Here is a 25,184-nt window from a genome sequence, read left to right as displayed (position 1 = left end):
GGTAGGTGTAATGGAGAATTCTAAATAAATTTAGGATGAATTCTCGGTTTGTCCTTATTTTTATTTAAGTACTTAAGAGTTTTTAAGGGTATTAGTGCCTACAGACGAATGAAAGATATTGAAACTTCTTGTAAATTGTTCTCTATTTACGCTGGCTTACGGGTACTATTTTTTTATATATATTTACTTATGACGTATTTTGATGCCGGATAACTTACAAAAGCCAGACATTGATTTCCGACGCAACTGGAACATTTACTAGCATTGATACTAATCATGTAAAGAAATAGAATTCCAATTAGTTCGTTTTAGATAATCTGTTGAATACATCAATATTCTCGAAATTTTAAACAATTTCTTAATTTATTGTGTTCATGTGATATGAGTAAAGTGACAATGAATGAAGTGCTCGAAATGATCAAGTTTTTGGTGCTCGATAGCCGAAAGCACTTACCTCCAATTTAAATGCTATAAAATTCTACACATAAAAAGCTTTTAAACGGATACCAACCATGCAAGCGATTTAGCCACCATGCAGTGTTCACTGTTCAGTCATCGGTGTAAACGACGTAGTCAGTGTACTGAAGTGAGGCCAATCGAATAGTGTAGGACTGTGTAGATAGACCAATACGAACCAGAAGCAACATCGAAGGACAACATCGACCAAACTGTACCGAAGTTTCTGTTACAGATTATAGAGTTTAAATTGTTTTGTATTGAGGAGCCTGTTGATATCTGGCTAAAACTAAAGTAAGTGTATATCATTTAGATTTAGTATGAATCAACTCATAGATGGTTCTTAACTAAGTAAATAATCATTAAAAAAAAAACCCTTATTTGCAAATAAGCCAGATTTACTCATCAGAATCCTTTACAGAAAGTCGGCAAAGTTTGTAAAGGAACTACAAACACCAACAATTAAAACATCTTGAGAAGGATACGAAATAAAGAAGAAACTACAAGTGGTCTACCGTGTTCACGTTCAAGAGCTACAGACTGGCGACAGAGAGGGACAGAGATATATTATAAACGTTGGTTAGAAGAAGAGAATCGAGCGGCCAGAGTGGCGATGCACTACTACGTACACAACATCGATAGAACTGACGAAGGAAGATGCTGCAACTCGAACGGGTATAGAGCTACGAATTTCGTTTACGTTTTCAGTTTGTTTGATAATTTTGAATTATTCTTTCATCAACTTGAGAAAATGACTTTTGCATGATGTTTGGAAATTTTTGTCAAGAAATTAAACTTTTTTGGAGTGACGATCATGAAAGACATACTGTTTCAGATTGTTCGTAATTTTTTTATTTATCTCTATTTTTTATTTAAACTTCTGTACACACACCTTCATCCTCGAATGGGTAAGCAGAGGTTGCTACCAAGGCACCCACTTTTTGACGTATGTGTTTCGTCCCATGATGTGATAGGGGGACGAGATTTAAGCTTTTACTAAGAATATTATTAAACCATGAATTTATTATAATTTATAATGACTCATCAATCAATAAACGTATTTATGCTAGGAGCAGTTAAAACTTTAGTCTCTCTAGAATATATTGTTATTCAAGGTCAACCGGAATTAAGGTAACCTCTTTATCCTTAGACATGCAATTTTTTTCATCACAGTTCGATGTTTGTATTCACAAAGGTCGAATTTCTCAAGTATTGTTTACGTTCCCGTCCGGGTCTATACCGGTTGTCGGTGCGACTGACCTGGCGGAGTCGCGCGCGGCGGCGAGGCGGGCGGCGTGTCGTCCGAGAGGGCCTCCACGTCTATCAGCGGGCTGGACGCGCGCCGCGGCGCCGTCTCGCCTGTCAACCACCCCGCTATACGCTATACGCTTGCACCCACCACGAGTTGAGTTCCTTTGTTGGTTTTGTAGCTAGTATTTCTAAATACATTTGCGTTCAGATTGATTGTTACTTTAAATGAAATTATAATTTTCAAATTCAGAAAGACCCCATCTTTGTTTATTATGTTTAATTTTCACAACATATCGTCTTTGTTTTCTTTTAATTTTTTGCATAATAGTTTAACTTCTTTCACTACGACAAGCTCTGAACGCATTATTCATAAGTATCTTCACTAACTTCTGCAACTTTAGTATCTTCATTCCCAAGGAACTCAACTCTAATGACTAAATCACCGCCGACGACGTCGCCAATACCGTTGTCAAAATATAAACGCAGCAAAACCAAAATACTTTTAACCCTTCGATTCCATCAGCCGCCGTGCCGATATAAATAAATAATCTTCAGCAAATGAAAATCGAATTAACTATGGAATGAAGGATGGGTAATGCAAAGGACTTACAAAGAGCTAGGTCCATGCGTCGGCCGGTTTTCGAATCTCCAAGACTGTCTTCCGACGTGTCCGAATCTAAGGGCAATGACATACTTCTTTCCCATCTGTAATCAATTGTAAGAGTTAACAACCATCGTATTACCATCTTTGGATTAGTGACCTGCACTAGATGACCATGTTTTTTCCTTCCAACGCTTGTGTCCGTCTTAAGCGTAATAATTATAGTCAAATATTATCATTGAATTGCTTTGAAAAAATCATATGTATTTTTTTTTTTAGTTAATAAGTTCTTTCCTATTCAAAATGTTCAAAACCTTGTCTATCATTCACACCCCCTGTGTCGTTACACGTTCGTCGTGGTTGTCGTTGTTGTGTTGTTTGTCGTGGTTTAAAACGTTATGTATTTCAAATAACCCTCAGAATATAAAATTCACCTGGCCGAAGAGTTGCTGTCGTTTTTGTCCATGGCGGGGCTGGACCTGAAAGCATCGGCCATGTTGATTCCGCTATCTATGGATGGTCTCTTCACCAGGTTGCTCTCCAGGCTGCCGGCGCGGCCTTTTTGTGATAAGCTGAAAGAAGGGAAATGAAGTTTGCAGAAGACTTAAAAGATGTGGTAAGTACAAAAGTGTTGTTTTTATACAGTACAAATCTTTTTTGCTATGTGAAAGTATGTAGATATTACCTTGGATTGGAGGGAGTTAAAGGCAAAGAGAAGAAAGAATAAATCAAGATGAAGATAACAAAATAAATGAAACCCATTTCAGAAATCAAAATGTGTCATACTTTTAAGATATAACAACTTACTAAAATATAATTAATAATTTATAACCCATTTGAATCGACTTTAAAAAGGGGTATTCTTATTTCGAGGTTTACGTATATTGTTACAAGAAATAAATCCAACAAACCCACCTATGCGGTCTCAGGAACACACCATCCCCCGAGTTACTATGGCGCGGCGGGTGGATGCGGTCGAGCGCGGCGGCGAGTCGGCCGTGTCCAGCGCGGCGCGCGCACGACGCAGCCCGGCGCGCGCCCGCCTCCGCGCCCGTGCCGGCGCCCCACCGCGCCAGGGCCACTGCAGTCTCTGTGTGGCCCGCTGCACTCGCCACCATCTACAATTAAAGTTAAACTCAATTATAACCAGCTCATAATTAAGCAAAAAATCACCAACTGTTACACCCATTTTTTCTATTCAAAATCAGCCCGGAATCTAAAATTTTTACCTGATATTGCATTAAGCTCGCAACCGATCACATCGTAAAACAGAAGACATGTGGTAAAAAGTGAGTGCCCTGGTCGCACCTCTGTGTATACCTTCAGGGATATACGTGATCGAGAAACATGATATTCACCTATCAAAATTTAAAACATCGTAGCTACCATAAAAAACCACACTGCTACATTCCAGTTTAACTGTGATCATTTTTAACTAAAAAAATATTTAAACGAGCGTCGTACAATTTATCATGCTTCCTATAATTCTATTTTTGGCTCAGATAATAGACCAAACTCACCAAAGGCGTGCAATTATCACCATCTCTCGCCACCAGGTTGACTTCCTTCTCCAGCGCAAGACTGTTGTCATCCTGCCTCCATCTCAATAACACTGTTGTGAGCTTGGTATATCCTAACGCGGCAGCCAAGTGAAGGATAGTGGAGTTGTCTTCCCCAGGCTCTGTGGTGAAACCCTCGGAAGTTCCTGATGAACGGTTGCTGAGGGTTTTGCAAAATGAGACTAGGCGCTCTTCGAATTTCGCATTGGAGTACAGTTGGACGTCTTCAATCTGCAAAAGAACATAATTTGAAGGCGTTTAATTGCTGACTAATAATGTTTGAAGATCCAAACAAGTGATTCGTAAACAAAAACCTATCATAATCAAAACTGAATAAAAAGCTTTTTAATCTTTCACGCCGTCCACTTCTAAGTAAAGAATTTCTTGGTGGTAAATAAATAAGTAGACTAAGTATATTAAACATAAACTATTATACAAGCCGTGGATGAAACTAATGCAATAAATTAATGGTTTCCACATACAATTAGACTTTAAACGAACCTTGGGTCAAACAAACAATAATCCATATGTATACCTGATTATTTTCTTCCATCGGTTCATTCTTTAGTTGTAATCTACCATGTAACCGCTGCAACCGTTGCAACAGCGAGAATCTGATGAAGTCCAGCGACGGTAGTGGCGCTGATGCGGGAGACGTGGGCGTTGGTGTGGGACCAGCTTTATACTCGAACACCACAGTGTCTGAGACCACGCGACCACCTCGAGCAACTTGTAATGCAGCCAGACCAGCTTCGTGGGCTGGAATAAAAAACATAAAATGTAAAAATAAGAATGCGGAGAAAATAATATTTATGTCGTGAAAGAGCCGATAAATATTTTTTCATTGGAACAAGTTTATTGCAAAAGCAAACAATTTGATAATGTAATCTAAATGCTTTTATTTAGCATTGCACTCCGATTAGTCAAATATTAGTTCATTGAGTTAAATTTGTAAACATTTTTACTTTTGATAATATAAATCATTCGGAAAAACATTATAAAGTACTTAATACTCTCGATAAAATTATAATAATCAATACCTTTCAATTAAATTGAGGAAATAATAAATTACTTTACCAAATATCTTACCAGGGCAATAACACCTCAAAAGCCCGTTCTGCACCAGCACCGATGGGACGGGGAAGTTATCGAATAGCACTGTGTATTGATCAGAGGTCTCCGCCCAAGGTCCAGCCACCAAGACCTTTGCACCACCTTCAGGGTAGGCCCATTCTGGAGAATAGTCGGTGATATTCAGAGCACCCTCGCTTCCACAGTCCATTTGCATCTTCTCGCTTCCTTCTTCGGCTGGTGAAGATTTGCCGCATAATCCCTGGAATTGAAACGTAAACCTGGGTTAAAATACAGAAATATGTATGATTTAAGGCAATGTAACAGGTTAAGTAATAATTTCGTCTTAGTAACGTTAGATATTTAGAATAAGCCTATGTTTAGCCGTGGATTTCATGTGGCTGATCATGATGATGTGAGTTGCATAAGATTGCTTAAATAATCCATGTATGGGTCTAAGTACGAACTCCAATTGAAGAACCCTTCGATAAATTTAGGCATTTATGTTTATTTATAATAAGTTTGTTGAAAAGAACACGTGTTTTATAATAATTAACAATAAACTACAACTCACCACAGGATTGGTAGATATTGTACTAGGATCCAAAACTTCTAGTTCCGGAAAATCACCCAACATATCAAAGGCGTCTAAATTAACAAATACATTATCATCCACAACTTGAGTTGGAGACGCTACAGCTTCACAACTCTCTATAAAGTCCATCGTATCTATACCCGATACCATCACATTCGCAGTATCCGTAGATCGCACGCCATTTCTATCTAAATCACACGTTGGCATATTAGCTGATAATGTTTTCTGGATATCCTCATGCGATAACTCCAGAGTTTCATCGAAAAAGCCGCTGGAACCTAAATTACTATCAGTTCCTAGCAACACTAAAGTATCATCACAGTTGTCTGTTAAAACCTTATTTTCTACTCGGTCAATTAAATCTGGATATCTGGAGGGGGTCGATGGGGCACTAGCTACCACCTGGGTTCGACTCCTTGGCTCCAGTTTTATCTTCCTATCGAATATCAATTCTGATTTATCATCTGGTGGTTCTATTTCGAAAGATTCGGTATTCCGAATGCAGGACGTTGGTTGGTCCGGCACTTCTCTTTTTAGCACAAAAGTCGGTTTATATTGCTGTCTGTACCTATCTCTTGGCTCTTCGCAGACGAAAGACGTGACAGATAAGGGAGAAACTAAGGAAGAGTGTTGTTGAGTAGTGTTACTCGTCCCATTCAGGATTAAAAGGCCACCGCCTCCCTGGATCTGACCCAGGGATAGAAGTAACGGAGATGCTGGTTGAGGAGTAGGTCTGTGATCTCTGGTGTACTGCCGAGGGGGATGGGATACTGGTCTTGGAGACGGTCCCGTCGTAGATGATACATGATGATCCGAGGCCGGGGGTTTCACTGCCTGGTTGCGTCGCAGAGGATGCGCGCAAGTCCTGGAGTCCTGGCAGGTAGAGTCAGGGCATCCACATTCCAACTGTCTTGCCAACGCTGCGGCCCTGGCGGCTCGCTGTTTCTCCATAAGCTGGCCTACAATCGCCTCCACTGTTTCTGCCGTCTGAAACATTTTGCCCTGCAAATTCATAACTCATGATAAGTAAAATCCGATTGTAAATTTCAGAAGCCAAGAGAAGTACAAGAAACATATTTAAGTATAAATTACCGATATCTCCAAATCGCTGTTGATATCCGGTTCGTCTTCGCTGAAGACTGAAATTAAAATAAAGGACAATTAGTTTTCATTGTTTTAATATACAACTTCATAGGCACAAATGCAACTAGTGCAACCAAGGTCCGTTGAGTAAGGATTTTTTTCATGTCATGGTGCTTGCGTTAATGTTAAAACCATTGGTGAACACATTCGTTACAAAAAGTCTATAACTTTATACGAGACCCGATGTAAAGGGGTTAAAAATAAAGAAAAATGCTCTTATAGTTTGTTGCTACTTTGACAGTTAGGAAACTATTAACTTCCATATTTATGTTGTCTAAAAATAATAGAGGATTTAGGCAACAGTATTGAAAGCATAAATATAGACGCCCGTAACCTTTTACTATCAATTAATTTGTATAGCTTGCAACCATAATACAGGTTAAAGAATCAAGCATTATGCAATAAACAATTAATGTAAAACAAAAGTGCTTAAAATAGGTCACAATTGATATTAACCCATTTCAAATGATATATGACATTCGAAATATCAATTTTGTAAAATAATTAAATTAAAATATTATTTTCATATAAGTACGAAATCGTATTAATAAAATCGGTAACAGAAATTAATTTCAATATCAATAATCATTGATACTCTGCCAGATAAGTTTATCTGCAAGCTAATTGCAATTTATAACTACAGTTGAAAGTAAATATTCGCTTTTATTATAGTTGTTGTTTTTATTACATCAGAACAAAAAGGTGCTTTCTCAGTATTCATATAAAAGGATACAAAATAACTACCACAATTGTGTCGACTGACAAGGGAAAGATGATTACATGTCTCATCAGTTACCATCAGATCCAATGACGTCACTTTGCTATGCTCGATTTAAATAAAATGGTAGTCGCATATAATCACTATAATAGACCAATGTTAACTGTTGAGTTAAATCTATAACGTTTTGTAAGAAATTATAGCGATCAATAGCTTTATAGGGGCATTGCTTCGCGTAGGTTTGTCACCAACTGATATGTTAACGTGTTGCCACGTGCCATCGCGTCGGAAACTCCCAATCATCAAGTAATCGAGTTCGATATTCTTGTTAACAGCTTTTTCCATCAATTATAGCTATGCTGTCAACATATAAGTACTAATTTTGCGTGGCATTACCAAACAATCCCTAAAGATTATTCAACAACCCGTCAACCCAAATTTCACTATATAACCTCACTATAATATCATCTCTTCAAATTCAAAAATCGAACCACAATTAACGTTCAATAATGCTTATAAATTTCGCTTCTTAGTAATTTTTTTTGCATTACATGAATGTCGATGAGGTTAAACACCTATCCGTTGGTAATATTCAAATTTATTAAGATGCCGTGGTGAGATGAAGGTGCTGCCTTTTTCTCATTACTGAACCTTATAATTTTATTCATGACATGTCTAGTTTGATTACAGTGGGCGGGCAACTTTGCAAGAGCGAATGCTACGTAAACAGACGGCTAGAATATTTTTGGTTTTATTTATGCTGACGTTGATGATAACAAGGCTGTTGACATTGTGTGTAGAAATAAGCAAAATCTGATGTGTAAAAAAATTTGCTTTGGTGAATTTCTTGGTGTTAATTATTTGATTCCACTGCGAGCATTATCTGATAAAATATAAGCATTTAAATGCAATTTAAAAAAAAAAACTTTACTAAACTTTATTCTATCAGACAAAACGAACATTAATAGAATTCATTTTTGTTTTTTGGATAGAAGTACTTAAAACCTCATTAATCCTTATAGTAACATCATCGGCTGTGAATTTTAGCAACGGTGCAATAGAAAGTGCAAATTTTTTTTTCACAAAATCAATCGCCTTTTCCTGTCCCCCATCTTCTTAAATCATACTGTATCTGAACCCCACTCCGCTTACCATCAAATGCAATGGGGTAACTTTGTTGTGTCCGTATAAAAACCAATAATCAACTCACACATAGGCTTCAGCTGGCTGACGAGCTCATCTTTTGTCCATTCCTTCTTGTCAGCCCAGAGCGCGAGGCTCGGCGCGACTGTCGCCAGCTTGTTGTCATCAGGGTACGGGACGTTCAGATAATGCACCAACACGATGTCGGGGTTCTGCAATGAAGGATACGGTACATTTGTTTCAAATGAATTTGAGAGCATGCTTGACATGGAAGACTGATTTGATGGAATTGCATTTTGGGACAAACGAATTTTGGTAAGAGATCCATCAGGTTTTTCATGGTCATTTGATCGATATACACTAGTAGATTGTGAAATAGATATCGAAAGCTTGAGCAAATATCATGGATTCTGAACACATCTTTTTCAAGTCACGATAAATTGCTATCTATCGTGAATTGATTAGTTAGGATTTCTTTTACTTGAGACCAGGATTATTTTGCATCACTTGCCCTCGACTGACGATATCATTAAGTCTTTTAGTAATTAGTGGGGAAGGAAGGGAAGGTAAAAATGAAGAATACCTAAAAACATAATAATGACTGCAGTTTCTTAGAGATTACACCTATCTCACCTTTTGTCCCACAAACCGCATACCCTGCCGCTTTAAATAAAATTTACATTTACTTCTTTATTCACAGAATCATTAAACTATTCCCAGAAGCTCCCAAAATCTAATTTTATAGCCCTTGTACAAAAAATCTTCGGAACTCCAAGTACATCGTTTCCACTTAAATTTAAGCTACTATATAAAAACTCGTAAAGTTCACCCCATTAACAAACAATGTTAAATGATGTTTAAAAATAAACGGGCGAAAGCCATTTGTTAGCTGGATCCGAGCTAACGGCCTCCTCGCCAACATATAAATGGTAAAAAAAGATATTGGGAGATACATGCGTTCAGTTCAAGCCGTACTGAGCATCCTCACTTCATTTTTAATAGGTTATGGTAGTTATTTATTTACTTTTCCGCCATAAAGAAGTAGTTCATTCTGGATACGAAAAGCCGCTAAAAAGGGTAAGTAATACTGAATCATATTCGGAGCATTTAATGATTACGTGCTACTTCATTATTATGGTAATTATTTAGATTATTTTAATAGTCTTACCCGACTAGTTTTGTAATTTATAGAACTTTCAGTGTATTAGCCTTTCAGTATATTTTTTTATTAAAATTACACCTTATAATTTAAAACATGACAGAACTGACAATACTTCTTATTTCGAATTCTATAAATAGTTGTTGCAAGTTAAAGAAAATTACCTACTCTTGATAATTATAAATGTATTCTCGCACCCAAAAAATCCTACATAATTCATTCTCATATGTATATCCACTCCTATCTTAAATCTATCGCACGAAGGCAAATCAAACGGTTCAACAATCAACTCCGGCGCACTCCACAAATCATAAGCAATATTTTAATTTTCGAAACCGAGTATAGAATGTAAAACTGAGCGGGCCGTAATAACTAACCATTTGTCTTCAAAATGGCGGCAATAAACATGGCGCCGTTATTTATGTAATGGCCGCCGTCCGGGGTTGCCACTCGACACGTGCTGTTTATTATAGTTATTGTGGTTTTTCATTATCACGTTGTTAAAATGTGAAAACGTTGTTATGTTGTTTTTACATCGAGTGGCCGAGTTACGGTTTAATTTTGTTGTAACAGCGTAATGCATATTTTACGTGGTTGTTTTTCAGTCTGTTTTAACTGGAGTGGTGTTCATAAGCTCATAAATGTCCCACTGTTGGGCAGAGATTTACTACTTTTTGAGGTTTAGTAGAATTTGGCTGCAGCTTACCCAGTAAGACTAATATAGATAAATTGGCCGCTAGAGCTTCGTCAAATATCAATAAAAAAAATAATACTACAGTTTTAATTATATTTTAGATATTTCTATCCATAAATATTTTTAACTCTTTACTTACGAATCATAGAATAATTCAAATAATGTGTAAAATCTACCACCAAAGCATAAAAATAGACCAATATTACATCGCTTGACGTCTTCCGATACGAGTTAATGCAACGTACAAACACATACAAATTATTTATTAGTTTCCCAAATTTTAGCTCCACTGGCAACCCTAGCGTTTTTCAATGTTCCAAAGTTAGTCGCGATAGAGCGGTGTAACGATCATATGGCGACATTATATACCGGAATAATATTAAACTTAACTCGGCCAGATCACCCAAACTGCTTTAACTTTTGAAACTGAAATGTATTTCTAAAATTGTCACATGGAATTGAGAATTGTTTTTTGAATTGCTTATAAAATGGATTAGCTTGTTTTTGTGAATATTTGTTTTTTACTTGCAAAATGCTATTTGCGAAATGTTAAAGAAAACATATATGTCTACTCATACCAAAAAAATAATCAAAACTTAAGGACTGTAATAAAAACCAATCTCAAATTAGAGTAGGATCTTAAGTAAACATATGAGTTACTGGACTATTTAATAAATAAAACTTAAGTATTTAAAATCTGTTGTAAGCTAATTTGGCGCTATTTAATAGATGAAACTCAGCTCTCAAAATAAATTGACTGCAGCCAGAGGCTTTCAAGTAACGTTGTTAATACATGCTTATTATATAGCGACGATCTTAAGATGCTCACTTTAACTTGAGAGACTTTAAACTGCTGAATTGTTCCAAACCATGATGGAATTGTTCCAAACTATGGTGGTATGATAGCATGGGCTCCTTTTATTCCAAATTTCACACGAATTTTCTTCTAGTAAAGGTCTTTTACGCGGGGAGAACGAGGAACACCTAGCATAATTTCAAATCGGAACCTGAATTTTGAAATCAAATTTCAGTGAAGTATTAATTCGCAAAATTTTACGAACTTCATACTTTACCACTAGAACATATTTTGCCGAACTGTTAAGTGTCGCAAAAATCCTATAAGCCTTGATTCCGATACGCGGAATTCAGGTTAAAAGGAGTTTTTATTCCTCCGTTTATATCCTTAGTACAAAATGAAAAGTTACTATCGGTTTAGCCGCGAACAAAATTTCTCAACTCGTGTGCGAGTTTTTATGGAAATATTCTTTGTTTTAATCATATTTGTAGATTATGTGTGGTCAATTAACTAAAGCATAATTTGTCGAATTTTACATGTGTTGCGATGGTACCACTATTAAAAAGTGTTATAGGGTCAGTAAGATTTTTTTTATTGTTTTTAATGACGAGACGAACTTGCCGTGCGCCTGATGGTAAGCGATACGATCGCCCATAAACAGTAAAAACTTATTATGTCTTATTATATCCAGTAGTTACACTGGCTATAATGTCCTTCAAACCGGAACACACCAGTGACTACACACTGCTGCTTGGCGGCAGAAATAAACATTGCGGTGGTGCCTACTCAGGCGGACTCTCACATATGAGAGACCTACCACCAGGATTGTTGGAATATCATCTTTTGCACCCCATCATCCCTTTTTTTTTTCATTTACATAGCCTGCTCCGCCTTTTGCGCAATCTTTATCAATAAATACTTTAATAATTTTTAAAAACAAACTTTGTTAATTCGAAAATCGAACACAATACCCTCAAAGCATAATAGACTTAAAAAGTATTCACACATAAAATAGACATCTGCCTAGTAACTATAGCAACATTCTCCATTAAGTCAACTAGATCCCGCGAGAGTTTCAGCACATCACGTTAATTACTTAGTTAAATATTAACAGTGTCTAATTGTGCCGGCCATGTCGTGTCTCAGGAACGCTGTTTGAGGAACTGTAGCTATAGGCTGACAAAGTCTCGTTATTTCTATTATTGTAGATTTTTCAAAATTTTATCAAGAATAACTTTCACATACTATGATAATTGTCACAAATGACAGGGAACGTTTATGGTAATTATATTTTTTCTATCAATAAGTAAAACTTTGAAGTTGTTTATGTTAAAACTCGCCATAGTGGCCGATGTAAAAGTCGCGTTCCGAGATCAGCCTATGTATATCTAGTTCCTACAGGCCGGCATAATTATGTCGACTGTCGAAGGGTAATCACCTCTCGTCAGTCGACATTCTATTGGACCTCAATCCATTTACCATTAGCTGCAGTGGGGTCATTTGCCGTATCATTATAAAAAAATATATCATATTGCAAAATAATTCCAAATATGGCCCAAATCAACATAGGTATAACACGTAGTGACATATTGGACGAAGATAAAACAATAATAATTATAACTTATTTATTTCCCTTAAAATCCCTTTGAAATATAAATGCACAGACTAGACATACAATGCAAACAACTTTTATCACATTACAGGAAAGTAAACAACCCTAACATTTTCAACGTTTAATTAAAACGAACCCTTACTAAAGAAATTCCTTCAAAGCTAAAACCAATACAAACTTACAGTTCGATAACACGATCATTATAGAATGACATTTGGTAAATGGCATTAAGCGGGCAGCGGCGGCGCGGCGTCGATGGAAATGTCGACATTAATTGAATTCGTGATTGGCCGACGATGTTTGTATGTGTAACAGGTGTCAATTTTATTGACATTACAGACTGACTGTGTGTAAACGCGACTGACCGTATATTTATGCCTATTTTTCAGATTTATCGTAGGTTGTTGAAAATAGAAATTATATTTGAAAAGACTCAGTTAAATAAAACATATATTAGGTATGCTTTGAACGTAGTATAATCGTACTACAACTTTATAAAAAATTAAAATTATTGATACCATCTGAAATAAAAAAATAAAAACTATAAAAATATTCGTTTTAAAAAAATTGAGACCAAATAATTAGAAGTTTTATTATTTAAGTATGATATATGCTGACATGGTTGACGATGTCGCCAGGGACCGGGCGAACTTTATCATTACTTCATAGTATCAGACATACCATAATTAGCATAAATCAAAGAAGGCGTACAAAACTCTAACGGAAATTAAATGATTCATGAAACAGAAATGAATACATACATTATTGTATAGATGAATAATCAATAAATATTACCAACAGAATCTATCTTTGGTTCATTACTTTATTACATATTACCGAAATTATTTCCAAATTTTCTGCCATTCTTCCACAAAGCGAACAAAGCCACAAATGAGCCATCGCATCTGAATTATTATTCTTTGTTAATAGAAAACAAGTAATAAAGGCTACGGCGCCAAATGGGAATGTTACCACGTGTAATGGCGGTTATCAAGTATTCTTTATAAAACCAATAGGGTAGTTTCCCATTTTGATTTCTAACATTAAGTTTTATATAATAGAAGGTAGTAGGAAAACAAATTCGTCTGATTGATTTAAAAATAAAGCAGTCATTAATATTTTAAATATTCTTGTGAGAGCAATCGAGAGCGTGATGGAGATATCGCGCTATCTCTTTCTCTCGCATGCAGAGTTATAGCTGTTGACACTTGGTACGTCACGGTTTGCTATTACTGTTATTTCACAGCTGCACCTTGCAACAAACTTCAAATCTTTATAACTTATTTATGATTGCATTGATTTTGGATATTCTTTTTCTGTTAGATTTTGGATGATATATATATTTTAAATATATTAAAAGTAGTCAACAATCCTATTGTAGAGTTAAATGGATGAGCAATATTGCCGAAATCATTCATCGATATCATTCGATAACATGAGAATTAACAAGGATTTCTACATCTATACATTGTAGGAAATAATTATATTGAACCTTTTAAAGAATAGTGTAAAACAAATTTAATACGTAAATGGATTCATGAAAAAAGTTCAAACAAGAAGTTCAATGAACTCCAACAATACCGTAACTTGAACCTCAATGAAACTGTAAAGATCTGCAAGGATGAATATTGAAACAAGCCCGGCGCAATCGGTCTGGCCAAATAGTAAAATCGATTTATGTATAACTATAGAGAAATTAATTGAATTGAAAATCCGCGAGTAATCTATGAAAGAGAACGATTCAATTCGTTAAATATTAAACCTACTTGTTAAGTGCAGATGTGAAGTGTTGTGGAATAATTAATTCGGTTTGAATGTCTTATTAAGTAAGGTAGTGTGACCGAAGAAAGTGTGGTTCCTAACAAGATCCGCCATCCATGTTTCTGGATACTGTCGATGTTTCAGTGTAAATATACTTTGTGTTTTATCGCTTGCTTTAACGGTAAACGTTGTGACGAAACCTGCATACCTGAGAAGTTCTCTATAAGATTTTTGGGGGTGTGTGAAGTCTACTAATCCGCTCTAGGCCAGCGCGGTAGACTAAGGCCTTATCCCTCTCAGTAGTAGAGGAGGCCCGTGTCCAGCAGTGGAACAGTATATAATACAGGGCTAATATTATATACTATTATATTTTATTTTATGATTAAAAATTCTATAATATTTAGCGACATTATTAACTCTTATTTTCTCTCAGTAATTTATGTTCTAATATAAATATAGCTTACAATGTTTACTAAGAATAATATCGTATGATTTGACTTCACAAAACTTCTATACTTATAAACCACATCATACAAAACTCGTGATTTAATTTTACTTTCACGTTCCAAAAGGAAAACTAATCTAACATCCACTTTTAAATTCCCCAAACTGAAAGCAAAGTGAAATTACCGAAACAGCCAAACATGTCGGAATCTTTCAGCCCTGAAGAAATCCCATTAATATTACATCGCGGTCGAACTGAAAATATTTCAGGAAAAATTGAAAGCCGAACCTCGCCGTGGTTTTATCAGTAAGAGACGGTATCAAAGACGTTCAGTTTTCATATTTCAGTTTCAGCACGGATTGCATCGGGTTTTCGTTTGTACATATGACAGATTAAAAATTCTGGAAGGAATGGGATTTTTACTAATATTAATGAATGTTATTCCAATTTCAAAATGTGTAAGTTTAAAGTTTGGATGATTTATTAGTTGGAGCGATGTTCCGATTGGTTATTTTACAAGATATCTTAGTTTTTGCTAACGTATTATATTATGATATTTATTTTATTTATACCTAAATTATTAAAATAACAACAAATTGTTTTTATTAAATTTTTCAGTCTGATTTTTCAGTCTGATTTTTTCTTTTGAGTCCTAAACTTTAAGAAAAATGTATTCTGTGATCTTCACTCACCTGCAACAGCCAGTAACATCTTCGATGGAAGGTAGGCAAGATTGCGGAGTGAACGTAGCATCCGTAAATACACTGCAAAAGAAATAAATTAAATTAGCATACATATACCTTGTTAAACATAACTCCCTTTAGCAAAGGAAAACATCGTTAAGATATCAACATATCCCAGATTTTACGTAAAAACTTCAAGAGTATTTTTTGCCGCTCTTTTAGTAATAGTGTTATTGTCACTATTTCAAGTAATTTTCTAAATATCGGTAAATAATGTCAATAAATCGCCTACTATCTTGGTAAAATTAAAATAATGTTACAGCTCTCAATAATCGTACTATATCAAGGTACAATTTAATAAATACACGCGTGGTTTCGAAATACGTTTTTTTTTTCCAATGACAGAAACCATGCTGCCATCTGTGATATGACAAAATAAGTCAACGTTACTCAGGGATGACCTTGAAGTCAATACAACAGCCAAGATGCTGTCTACTGCGATGTACCATCTAAGTTTTTTAGAGTTTAAAATTACCTAACATTGTACCTAAACTTTGCTGAACAGTATTATCAACCAATATATGCCAATAAAGTTTTCTTTTTAATAAAAACGTTTGACCTCTCTATAAACAGAGCAAACACAACTCTAAGCACATAGCTGACGTCACATTTTTCCTTGCTTGCGCTGAATCCTAAAAACAACATGAAACATCGTGAAACAAGGCTAACCAAGCCTAGCTTCGAATTGGCACCTGCACTAACTTCATTTACCAGGAAAGCCTCTCTGTACATATTACCTGCCAAGTCATAAGCGGATAGCGGGTAACGGTTACTAATTAAAAGGTGTTTAAACATATTTTTTTATATTTTTTTTACAAATGATATAATTAATTCGTATTTGGGACCAAAAGGCAATGCAAATTAAAAGTGTAGTAGGTTATGTTTGGGCTTTTAATAGCTTTATAAAGTTACCAGTAATCCCACTCTCCGTGGAACAAATCGTGTGATTTTTTTTTTTAATAATAAAATTACGAATATTATTTCAAATACATTAATTACCCTTATATTTTAACTAACTTCTTGTCAGTCGGACATATAACAAAACTATTGTTTAAATAAAATCTAAATTATTCTTTGATGAATCACAATAAAAATACGTCGCATAACTTATCAATAAAAAACCATAAAAAAATTAAAACCTTACACAAAACTAAGTCCTATCGCTTCCGCTACCGTTTCCGCTCCCTCCTCCAACTTAGCCCCCCAAAGTCCGTACTCAGCGGTCGCAGTTGCGCGACATGTATTATTCAGAACCCCCACTACGTGGCGAGTCACACTGCATGCCCGTCTTTGCGATCAGTTGCCTTTGGTATGATTTCACGTACTGTCTCTGCTTTTACTGGCTATAAAATATATGTGACTATGTATTCTATACCAACTATATCCGTCGCCAGTATATTTGTAAGTAATGTAAAGATAGGATTCTGACCTCGATATATCTATATTTATAACTATTCCCGAGATCACTCACTTCAAAATCCGTTACCATAAATATAGTGTACCATGTCAAAAAGTATGTAGATTGCCATTATTAAAAAAAAAACAGTTAGATAATAATGACCAGCCTTTCCTTAAAAACAAACAATTTTTTTTATTTTGAAACAACATTTCGCATATTTTTTTTATTAAATACGGGCCTATTTACCGTCGATCCTTCAAGACGGTACAATTTTATTATATAATTATTAACAACTATCTAAATTAGGTGATTTTCACTTCCTCTTCCAAGTTATTGATTTCACAAATGATGGGGCCAGCCTTCCTCCTTTTACTTCTCTACTTAACTCTATTCATGACTTCGTATTCAGAAAACAGCCATTCTCTCATATCCCCCAGGACTACATCTTAATTATTTCTTTAAGCTAAGTGTAATACATCTACACTACCAATAAACATAATTTGATCAAACTTAAATATTTGACTCAATCTTTCCTTTGTGAAATTATTACAAACATTCCTTACACAAAGTAAATTTGCTATTCTAACAATATACAAGCGACAACACTTCGCACTTTCAATATTGGAATCTTCGTAATAATGGCGGCTTTGACATTTTCGTACCAGTTGTAAAGGAAAAATTTCAGAGTCGCTCCGTGAATTTTGATACATCTAGCCCTAAGGACAGCCTTACAAGCTTCTTATCGTCTCGAAAAAATGCGAAATCTAAACTTACTTGTAAGCATTGTTGATGACGGTAATGGCCATGATTATTTGCCGAATTATAGTAAAAAAAAAAACTATGAAATTAGAGAAACATTCTACAATTAACTATTCGTATAAATTTAAACACATTTGCCCTAAATATAATCATGATCAGTAGCACAGATGAACAGTAATAACAAGATGTGACGCTGATTAGTTTCCTAAAAAAATACACTTTATTTATTTTATTGGATCGCCAGTAAGAAGAGTAGAAAGCAAGAAGAAAGGAAGCAAACACTCAAATCAAACTACCCATTTACAGACAACCATAATTAACATAAAATATTACATCGGACATAATTTACACTAAAGGTTTACAGAGTATTATTTTAGTATGCCAAAGATAAATGTTTACCAGAGAAATTAAAAATTGTACCCGGTGCTTCGAACTTGAACTAGCCACTAGCCACAAACACTTACAAACATCCCACATACAATTAGTCGCACAAATTGCAACAAGACAAATGTGGGTTAGGCCTATTTGTAATTCCATCAGCATACCTCGTCCGGCCAAATTATCCCCAATCAAATAACCGTGACACAGGCCGGGCCGGACGATTGCCCGTTCAAATCTAAATCGGGTGGCCATATTGCCAAATCGTATTTTTGCTAGACCGTTCGAGCCAATAACCGGCTCTGTAGTGGGTTTTTCGGGGGATATCCGGCCCGCTGGAGCCGGTGGCTCAAGTTGCTAGCAAATGGTTTGGATTTTAATGTTTGTTTGAATTGATGTTTGTAACGTTACATAAGGAATATTTTTAATAAATTGCTTTTCTTTCAGTTTTAAATAATTCTTATAACACTACTTGTATGTTAAGCTTCTCTACTACTTCATACCAAAAACTAAGTCTATAGAATAGTGAATCTAGACGCCAAAACACAGCAAACTTCATTCTGAATAAGATTTATAAACAATGATGACCTAACTAGCCTCGTAAGCATCTCAACTGCGCTTAAAATTTTAATCTAGATATTTTTTATGGTCTACCCAAGGCTTGAAGGCGGCTAAGCGACTTATAAGCCGCTACAGGCCATCACTTGCGGCACACGGCAATATCCGTACGAAAATCGGCTTCTGAGTGAATTAGACTTTTACGACTGTAGCTGTATCCACCGTAACGCAGTAATGACGTCGACGACCTGAAGTAACCTGCTGGATGTACTTAAGATGAAAAGTAAGTAGGAAATTAATGTATAGAGGATAGGAAAGTGATTGCGATGATTTGTAATGCAGTAAACATTTGTGATTTATTAAAATTTGGTTGATTATGATTGAAATATAAGATTATCGACTTTTAAAATCGCGATATCTCGCGACCGGTGATTCGTACGAAAAAAAAACAATTGGTGTAGGGAATTGTATGATCTAAAACTTTTGTTTCACCTACTTTTACGATAATACCTCCGGTTCAGACAAAAATGGGACAAACCGGATTTTTTTACCTCTGACCTACCTTTGACCTTGAATAAAAAATTTTGCACCCATAGAATCAAAGGGGACTTTTGATATTTTATTGGTAATGACATATTTAACGTCTACACCAATTTTCAGCTCTATGCCAATTTTTCCTAGCTTAAATGTTAATTTGACTGGACTATAAACTATATTAATGACGTTACAGAAAACGAACTCACGTACGAGACGAGAATTCTCGTTCGTTTACATCTCGCTCATCTTTCGTTTCACCACAACGCCTATACATAATTACATATGTCAATATTGTTATCAAAATTGTATTAATAAATTTTGTTTCATTTGAATACTAATAACCTATACCTTAGACTTTGAGCTTTGCTCGCATATTTTTGATCAATTCTCACTTGTAGGTATTGTGAAACTCTCCACTATTTTTCGGTGCGTAAAACATAATATAAAAATATACACAAATTTTTACTCCAATTTAAAATCACATTGAAATATAAATCGGGACGTGAACTCAAATCTTCCGCTCACATTCCTTCTAAAGGGCCGGCCGAAAACCGTTTTGACGGGCGAATGCTCGTACTTGGCAATTTTTTATTCGCGACCAATCAATTATATGTGCGCTCAACTGGGCAGTACTTGGCCATTATTTGTGTATTACTTATGTTCAAAAATTCAATTTCAAAAATACGAATGACAATAATTACTTCCACAGTTTATGTGAAAATATTATTGTGACGCTAAAATAGCCTCAATGGCCCTCACAATTAATGCTTACCATTTTAAATATAAAGGCCATATAACTTACTAGGCTGTATTGAATACAGCATAATTGATTTAAGCTATTCTTTCCTCCTATAAATGATCAGTTAATTACCCTCAGAAATGCTTATATTCCGAAATATAAAACTACACGCATAAAACCATACTAATAAAATGCATATAATGTTATGATATCTTCATAGATCTAAATACAAAAAAGAAAAAAATAGCTAGATACTTGTTTACTTTTCCTCTCTAAATGATCCAAAACCACAACTTTAAACCCACACGAGCGTTTCAAAAGACAACGTTCCATAAATGATTCGTTTAACCTCAGTCAGGCCATTTATGTCTAATAAAGGGGTGATCAAATTTTTAGCAGGCGCTCCGGTTCACAATTGCCTGGTCTGGCTTGGGGCCAAGACTGGCTGTTATTGTGACCAAAACAAACGTCTAGCCGTTTGAGGTATGCCTTTTTGAAAATTCTGAGAAAATGGCAACAGTGTTCAAAAATAGATGCGGGGTAATTAGCTGGATTTAATATTAAAAATAACTATAATTACTTAACAATGATATAGTATATACATAATATTATAAAACAATGTCTCATTGTCTGTCTGTCTGTATGTTATCGATTTTCTCAAAATCTACTCAGCGGATTTTATGAAATTTGGTACGGAGATAGTTTAAGACCCTGGTAAGGTTTATAGGCTACATTCTTTCCCAGGAAAATATATAGCGGGACTTTAATCCCGGAAAACTCCTTCACGCGGGCAACGCCACTAAGAGTTAGTTTAGTATAAATCAATAAAGAAATTATTAGCTCTATATTCTTTATTTCTCGTTGCAAAATTATTGAACAATATATATTATTAAAGCTCCTTGAAAATAAACATATTTTTTATAAGACGTTTGTACATATACGGCTTTAAAAACAACCGCTTTTTGTACATTTTTCTAGTTCCTAAAACCCTCTATAAAAATCATATCACAGAAACAAAGGAGATTTAATTTCTCGACCTATTTCAAGCTTACAAACAATGAATGGCGCAGCACTTACTCTTCTAAACAGCACAAATACAATTAAACCTCTTACTTTGAAAGATGGCGACGTAAAATTTTTCCGCATTGTTACAATTACGTTTCTTTACGTACATACGAACGTTTTACAAAATGTTGGGTAGTAGTTATTGCTCGCAGCTCTGTATATCCCTTCTTAGAATAAAAAGTACTTATTCAAAAATAATATCAAATTCAAAGAGGTAGGTATGCATAGCCAAACTGAAAGGGAGGTGCGCGGGACATTTGGCTCGAAAGAGGGGGACCAATGCATCGCCGAATGGTACCCTAATAAAAGGCAAAGAATTAAAGGCGGACAGCCAGACCGATGGTCAGGTGACATCATGAAGTATGCCGGTGAGCAATGAGGCTTGCACAGGATCAAAAAGACGGGCGTGGCAGAGAGGGCCCATACGCAGAAGTGGATAAATACGGGTTGAGTTGAAAGAGAGGTTCAGGTAGGTAAATATTATTTTTTTTAGAATGGCACTAGAAACACCTAATTCTGAGATTACCGTGTCCTAACAAATAAAAAAAATCACCGCAATTTACTTTCTTCCTACCACAACAATTACGAATTAAATTACTGAAAAGATATTCTGTATATTCATTGTATGACATTTAAAAACTATCAAGAATTTTACATTTATTAACGTTTTATAAAAATCAAAAACAATAAGGGGCAAGTCATACACTTTTATTCATTCTCAAACTTATTCAACGCTCTAAATTTCGATCAAATAAAATCATACTTGATTCATTATGAGATAATATTCGCACCAAAATTTACTTTATTGCATAAGACGTCTCGAGCAGACTGTCTCGCCGTAAACAGCCATGAATGTGTTAATCCTTTTGTATTTCTTATTTGACTAATAAGATTAGGGAATATATAGATTATTTTAAATCATTATTGATAATTTTTTATTCATTTTGAATACTACTTTAGGGCGAGAATAGAAAATGATAGAAGGCTATGCGCTTAAGTAACAATGATAATCTATGCGAATTTAATCCTTTCGATAATTTTTGATCCAGCGCTGGTATATATTTGAAGTTGAACGTTAAGGTTATTGATACAGCTTCCCGGTTGATTAATCTTTCTAATTGAAAATGGGGTTTGAATTATCACCTTAACATTTTTGCCTGAAGTAACGACATACGAAGTATCATCAAATAATCTCTACTCACTTCTTCATAAATACGAATCTACGTTCCTAAATAATAAAATAGCCACAGACAACGACGATATTCCAAATTCAAAATTAATCAATATTTTGTGCCAGTTCTCGATTCAAAAACATGAAACAGAGATTGGATTTAGCCTGATATGACGGTAGGCTCGCCCTGAATTCCAAATCGGGCAATTCTTTGTATGACTTTTCGATTTGAAAGACATGATGTGTCTGGAATTGGATGGCTATATATCGACATTTCAACACCTCCCTATTAGCTTTGTTATTATCTCTGTATACCTGTACATAGCAGTGGCGAATGGTGAAGTTTTCCGAAAAGTAACCCGACACAACATATAAGCATAAAGACGATCTGCAAATCATTCTAATGATAATTCGATTTTACATAAATTACGAAAAGGAAGCCGACAGGAATCAAGTTATACAGACTTCACATACTTTTGAAATTCTAATATAGAATTCTTAGGTATATATGTTTCCTCACGAAGTTTTCCGTCACTTTTAAAGTAATCGATACATTGATCAGATTTCAATAGACCGTTATAATCGTGTCGCTTGCAGAAGGGTAATCATCTCTCATTAGTCGACATACATACATACATAACATCACGCATTTATCCCCGAAGGGGTATGCAGAGGCGCAACTAGGGCACCCACTTTTCGCCAAGTATGTTCCGTCCCATGATGTGATAGGGGGCGAGCCTATCGCCATATCGGGCACAAATTCCAGACTCCGGGCTGATACTGAGCAGAAAAACCCAAATATCACTATGCCCGACCCGAGATTCGAACCCAGGACCTCAGAGCGCTATTGTACCGGATGTGCAATACAACTACGCCACCGAGGCAGTCGACATTCTATTGGCCAATCTATACCATCAGATCAATGGGGTCACTTCGCCGTAAAAATATAAAAAATGATTATCTATCCATACGCAATCACAACTAATCTACACAAATAAAAATTTAAAATCAATTGGCGCGTTAAAAACTCCACGTATTTTATTGTTAATTGGTAAATTACACACAATACATCTGGACAAACGAACCGTGTATGTGTCCGGTGAAATGCAATGCTGCATAGATTTATTTTATTACTGTAAAACGCGTTTCACTAGACTGCTGGGTTATTTATCGCTGGGCGGTTTTGTGAGTACAATTTTTTATGATTATTTAGGTGTTTAATTGTCTGTTTTATAAGTCTAATTAAAATTGATTTTTTATTGTTTGGGATTCTTGAATTTCTGTTTAAACGTAATATTTTTTGTATTTACGCGATTGTTAGATACCGTAATATACTTATCTTTTTATCGGATTTTAAGACACTGTGAGCTCATTCTGCGTAGATCGGACCGTTAACAACTAAAATTTAAAAAACGTATAATTGTAAGATACAGTAAATACTGTACCGACCAACAGCTCAGTCCGCCCCGTGACCATGAAGGCTGCAAAGCCTTCGAAACGTCAAAAAAAATTATAACGTAAAAAAACCGCAATAAAATCTAAAAAAAATATTTCGATGTCAGTTTAAACGTTTCGGATAGCAAAATAAAATATATATAACAAATATATTTCTAAACTTTTTAGAATTAAACGCATACTACTGGTGGAGTTTCGATCAAAATTGACTCACATAGACTAAAGTAATATAAAAACCGCGATGAAATCCGCAAAATGGTTTTATTTTAATGTCTAACATTCGCGTAAACATAAGAAACTACACAGAATATATCATGGGTTATGCTGAGCTTTTTTTGATCTCAGTTCCCAAACGGTAGGTCTTTTAAGCCTGGACACATCTCGGGCGAAGCTACGTCCAACGCCTAGTGAAATATCCCACAAAACACACCGTTAGTTTGTGTCACAAAACTAATTACTCGCAGATAGAACCGTTTTTGCGTTTCACCTTCGCAATTAAACAAAGACGGAGCATGTGAGAGGCACGATCGCTTTTTGTACAAGAGGCATGTTGACCCAAATTTCCTTACTTTTCGCTGTATTCACATAGTACGGTGTTTTTATAGCATTTCTCTTGGAATTATGAAGGTTTCCTTAATAAGTTTCAGGGTAATCGTGAATTTTACGGAATAATATTCCTAAGTAAATTTTTAGCCGAAGTATGAATTTATGCAATATATTTATTTATATTTGACGTTTTGTTACGGTGAAACGTCCTATAATTCGATAAAAAAATGTTATACATATTACATCAGTCTATTCAGAGTAATTTTGATCTTGCGTTACTAAGTGAAACCACATACCTATCTTCTTTAAATTAACACTTTACAATAAGTTACTTGAACCGTAGACGTAAAATAAAAAATATCCATATAAAGTTACTTTAATTTACGACTCTAATGCAGTAGCCTTAAAGTACTAATGAGTACTTCTCTAAGAGAATTAGTCGCAGTGGTAACATCATATTTTCAATAGGAAATACATTCACATACACGCCATATTCGCACTAAATTATAGACTGATCAATAAACCAGTAAAGTAAAACTGTTTTTTTTTTTAAATATTCCTTATTCATGGATTATTTTAGGCACAAAGTTGGGAGAGGTAAAGACGATAATGTGGTTTCATTATTAACGTAATGACAAAATGACCCTATAATGTGAAAATCTATAATGAATATAATTGTTCATTGCTAGTTTAATATATAATACAGTGCCGTAATAATATAATAAACAGTGATTTTTTTCAACTTACTGATGCTCTTTCTTCTAATGTTAAGTGCCTTACACATGACCTTTTTTTTAGCATGGAATACGTCTATTCGCCTGACAAGGTTC

The 25,184-nt window shown here is 35.2% G+C and overlaps 1 protein-coding gene across 1 annotated transcript in view; it reads right to left on the bottom strand.

The window, feature by feature from the left end:
- Window positions 1-25,184, bottom strand: part of LOC115442804 (calmodulin-binding transcription activator 2) — a 176,284-nt gene that overhangs the window by 16,157 nt on the left and 134,943 nt on the right. The window contains exons 5-14 of the mRNA XM_037438504.1: window positions 15,697-15,768; window positions 8,605-8,749; window positions 6,626-6,672; window positions 5,513-6,535; window positions 4,957-5,200; window positions 4,403-4,626; window positions 3,829-4,098; window positions 3,224-3,426; window positions 2,743-2,880; window positions 2,318-2,412 (exon numbers count right to left, since the gene is read on the bottom strand). Coding sequence (XP_037294401.1) covers window positions 2,318-2,412; window positions 2,743-2,880; window positions 3,224-3,426; window positions 3,829-4,098; window positions 4,403-4,626; window positions 4,957-5,200; window positions 5,513-6,535; window positions 6,626-6,672; window positions 8,605-8,749; window positions 15,697-15,768 — 2,461 coding nt within the window. The remainder of the gene's footprint in view (window positions 1-2,317; window positions 2,413-2,742; window positions 2,881-3,223; window positions 3,427-3,828; window positions 4,099-4,402; window positions 4,627-4,956; window positions 5,201-5,512; window positions 6,536-6,625; window positions 6,673-8,604; window positions 8,750-15,696; window positions 15,769-25,184) is intronic.

Source organism: Manduca sexta, chromosome 14 (genome assembly GCF_014839805.1).
Source record: "Manduca sexta isolate Smith_Timp_Sample1 chromosome 14, JHU_Msex_v1.0, whole genome shotgun sequence".
Lineage (NCBI taxonomy): Eukaryota > Metazoa > Arthropoda > Insecta > Lepidoptera > Sphingidae > Manduca > Manduca sexta.
Note: the sequence above shows the minus strand (reverse complement) of the source record. Positions and strands in the feature narration are given on the sequence as shown.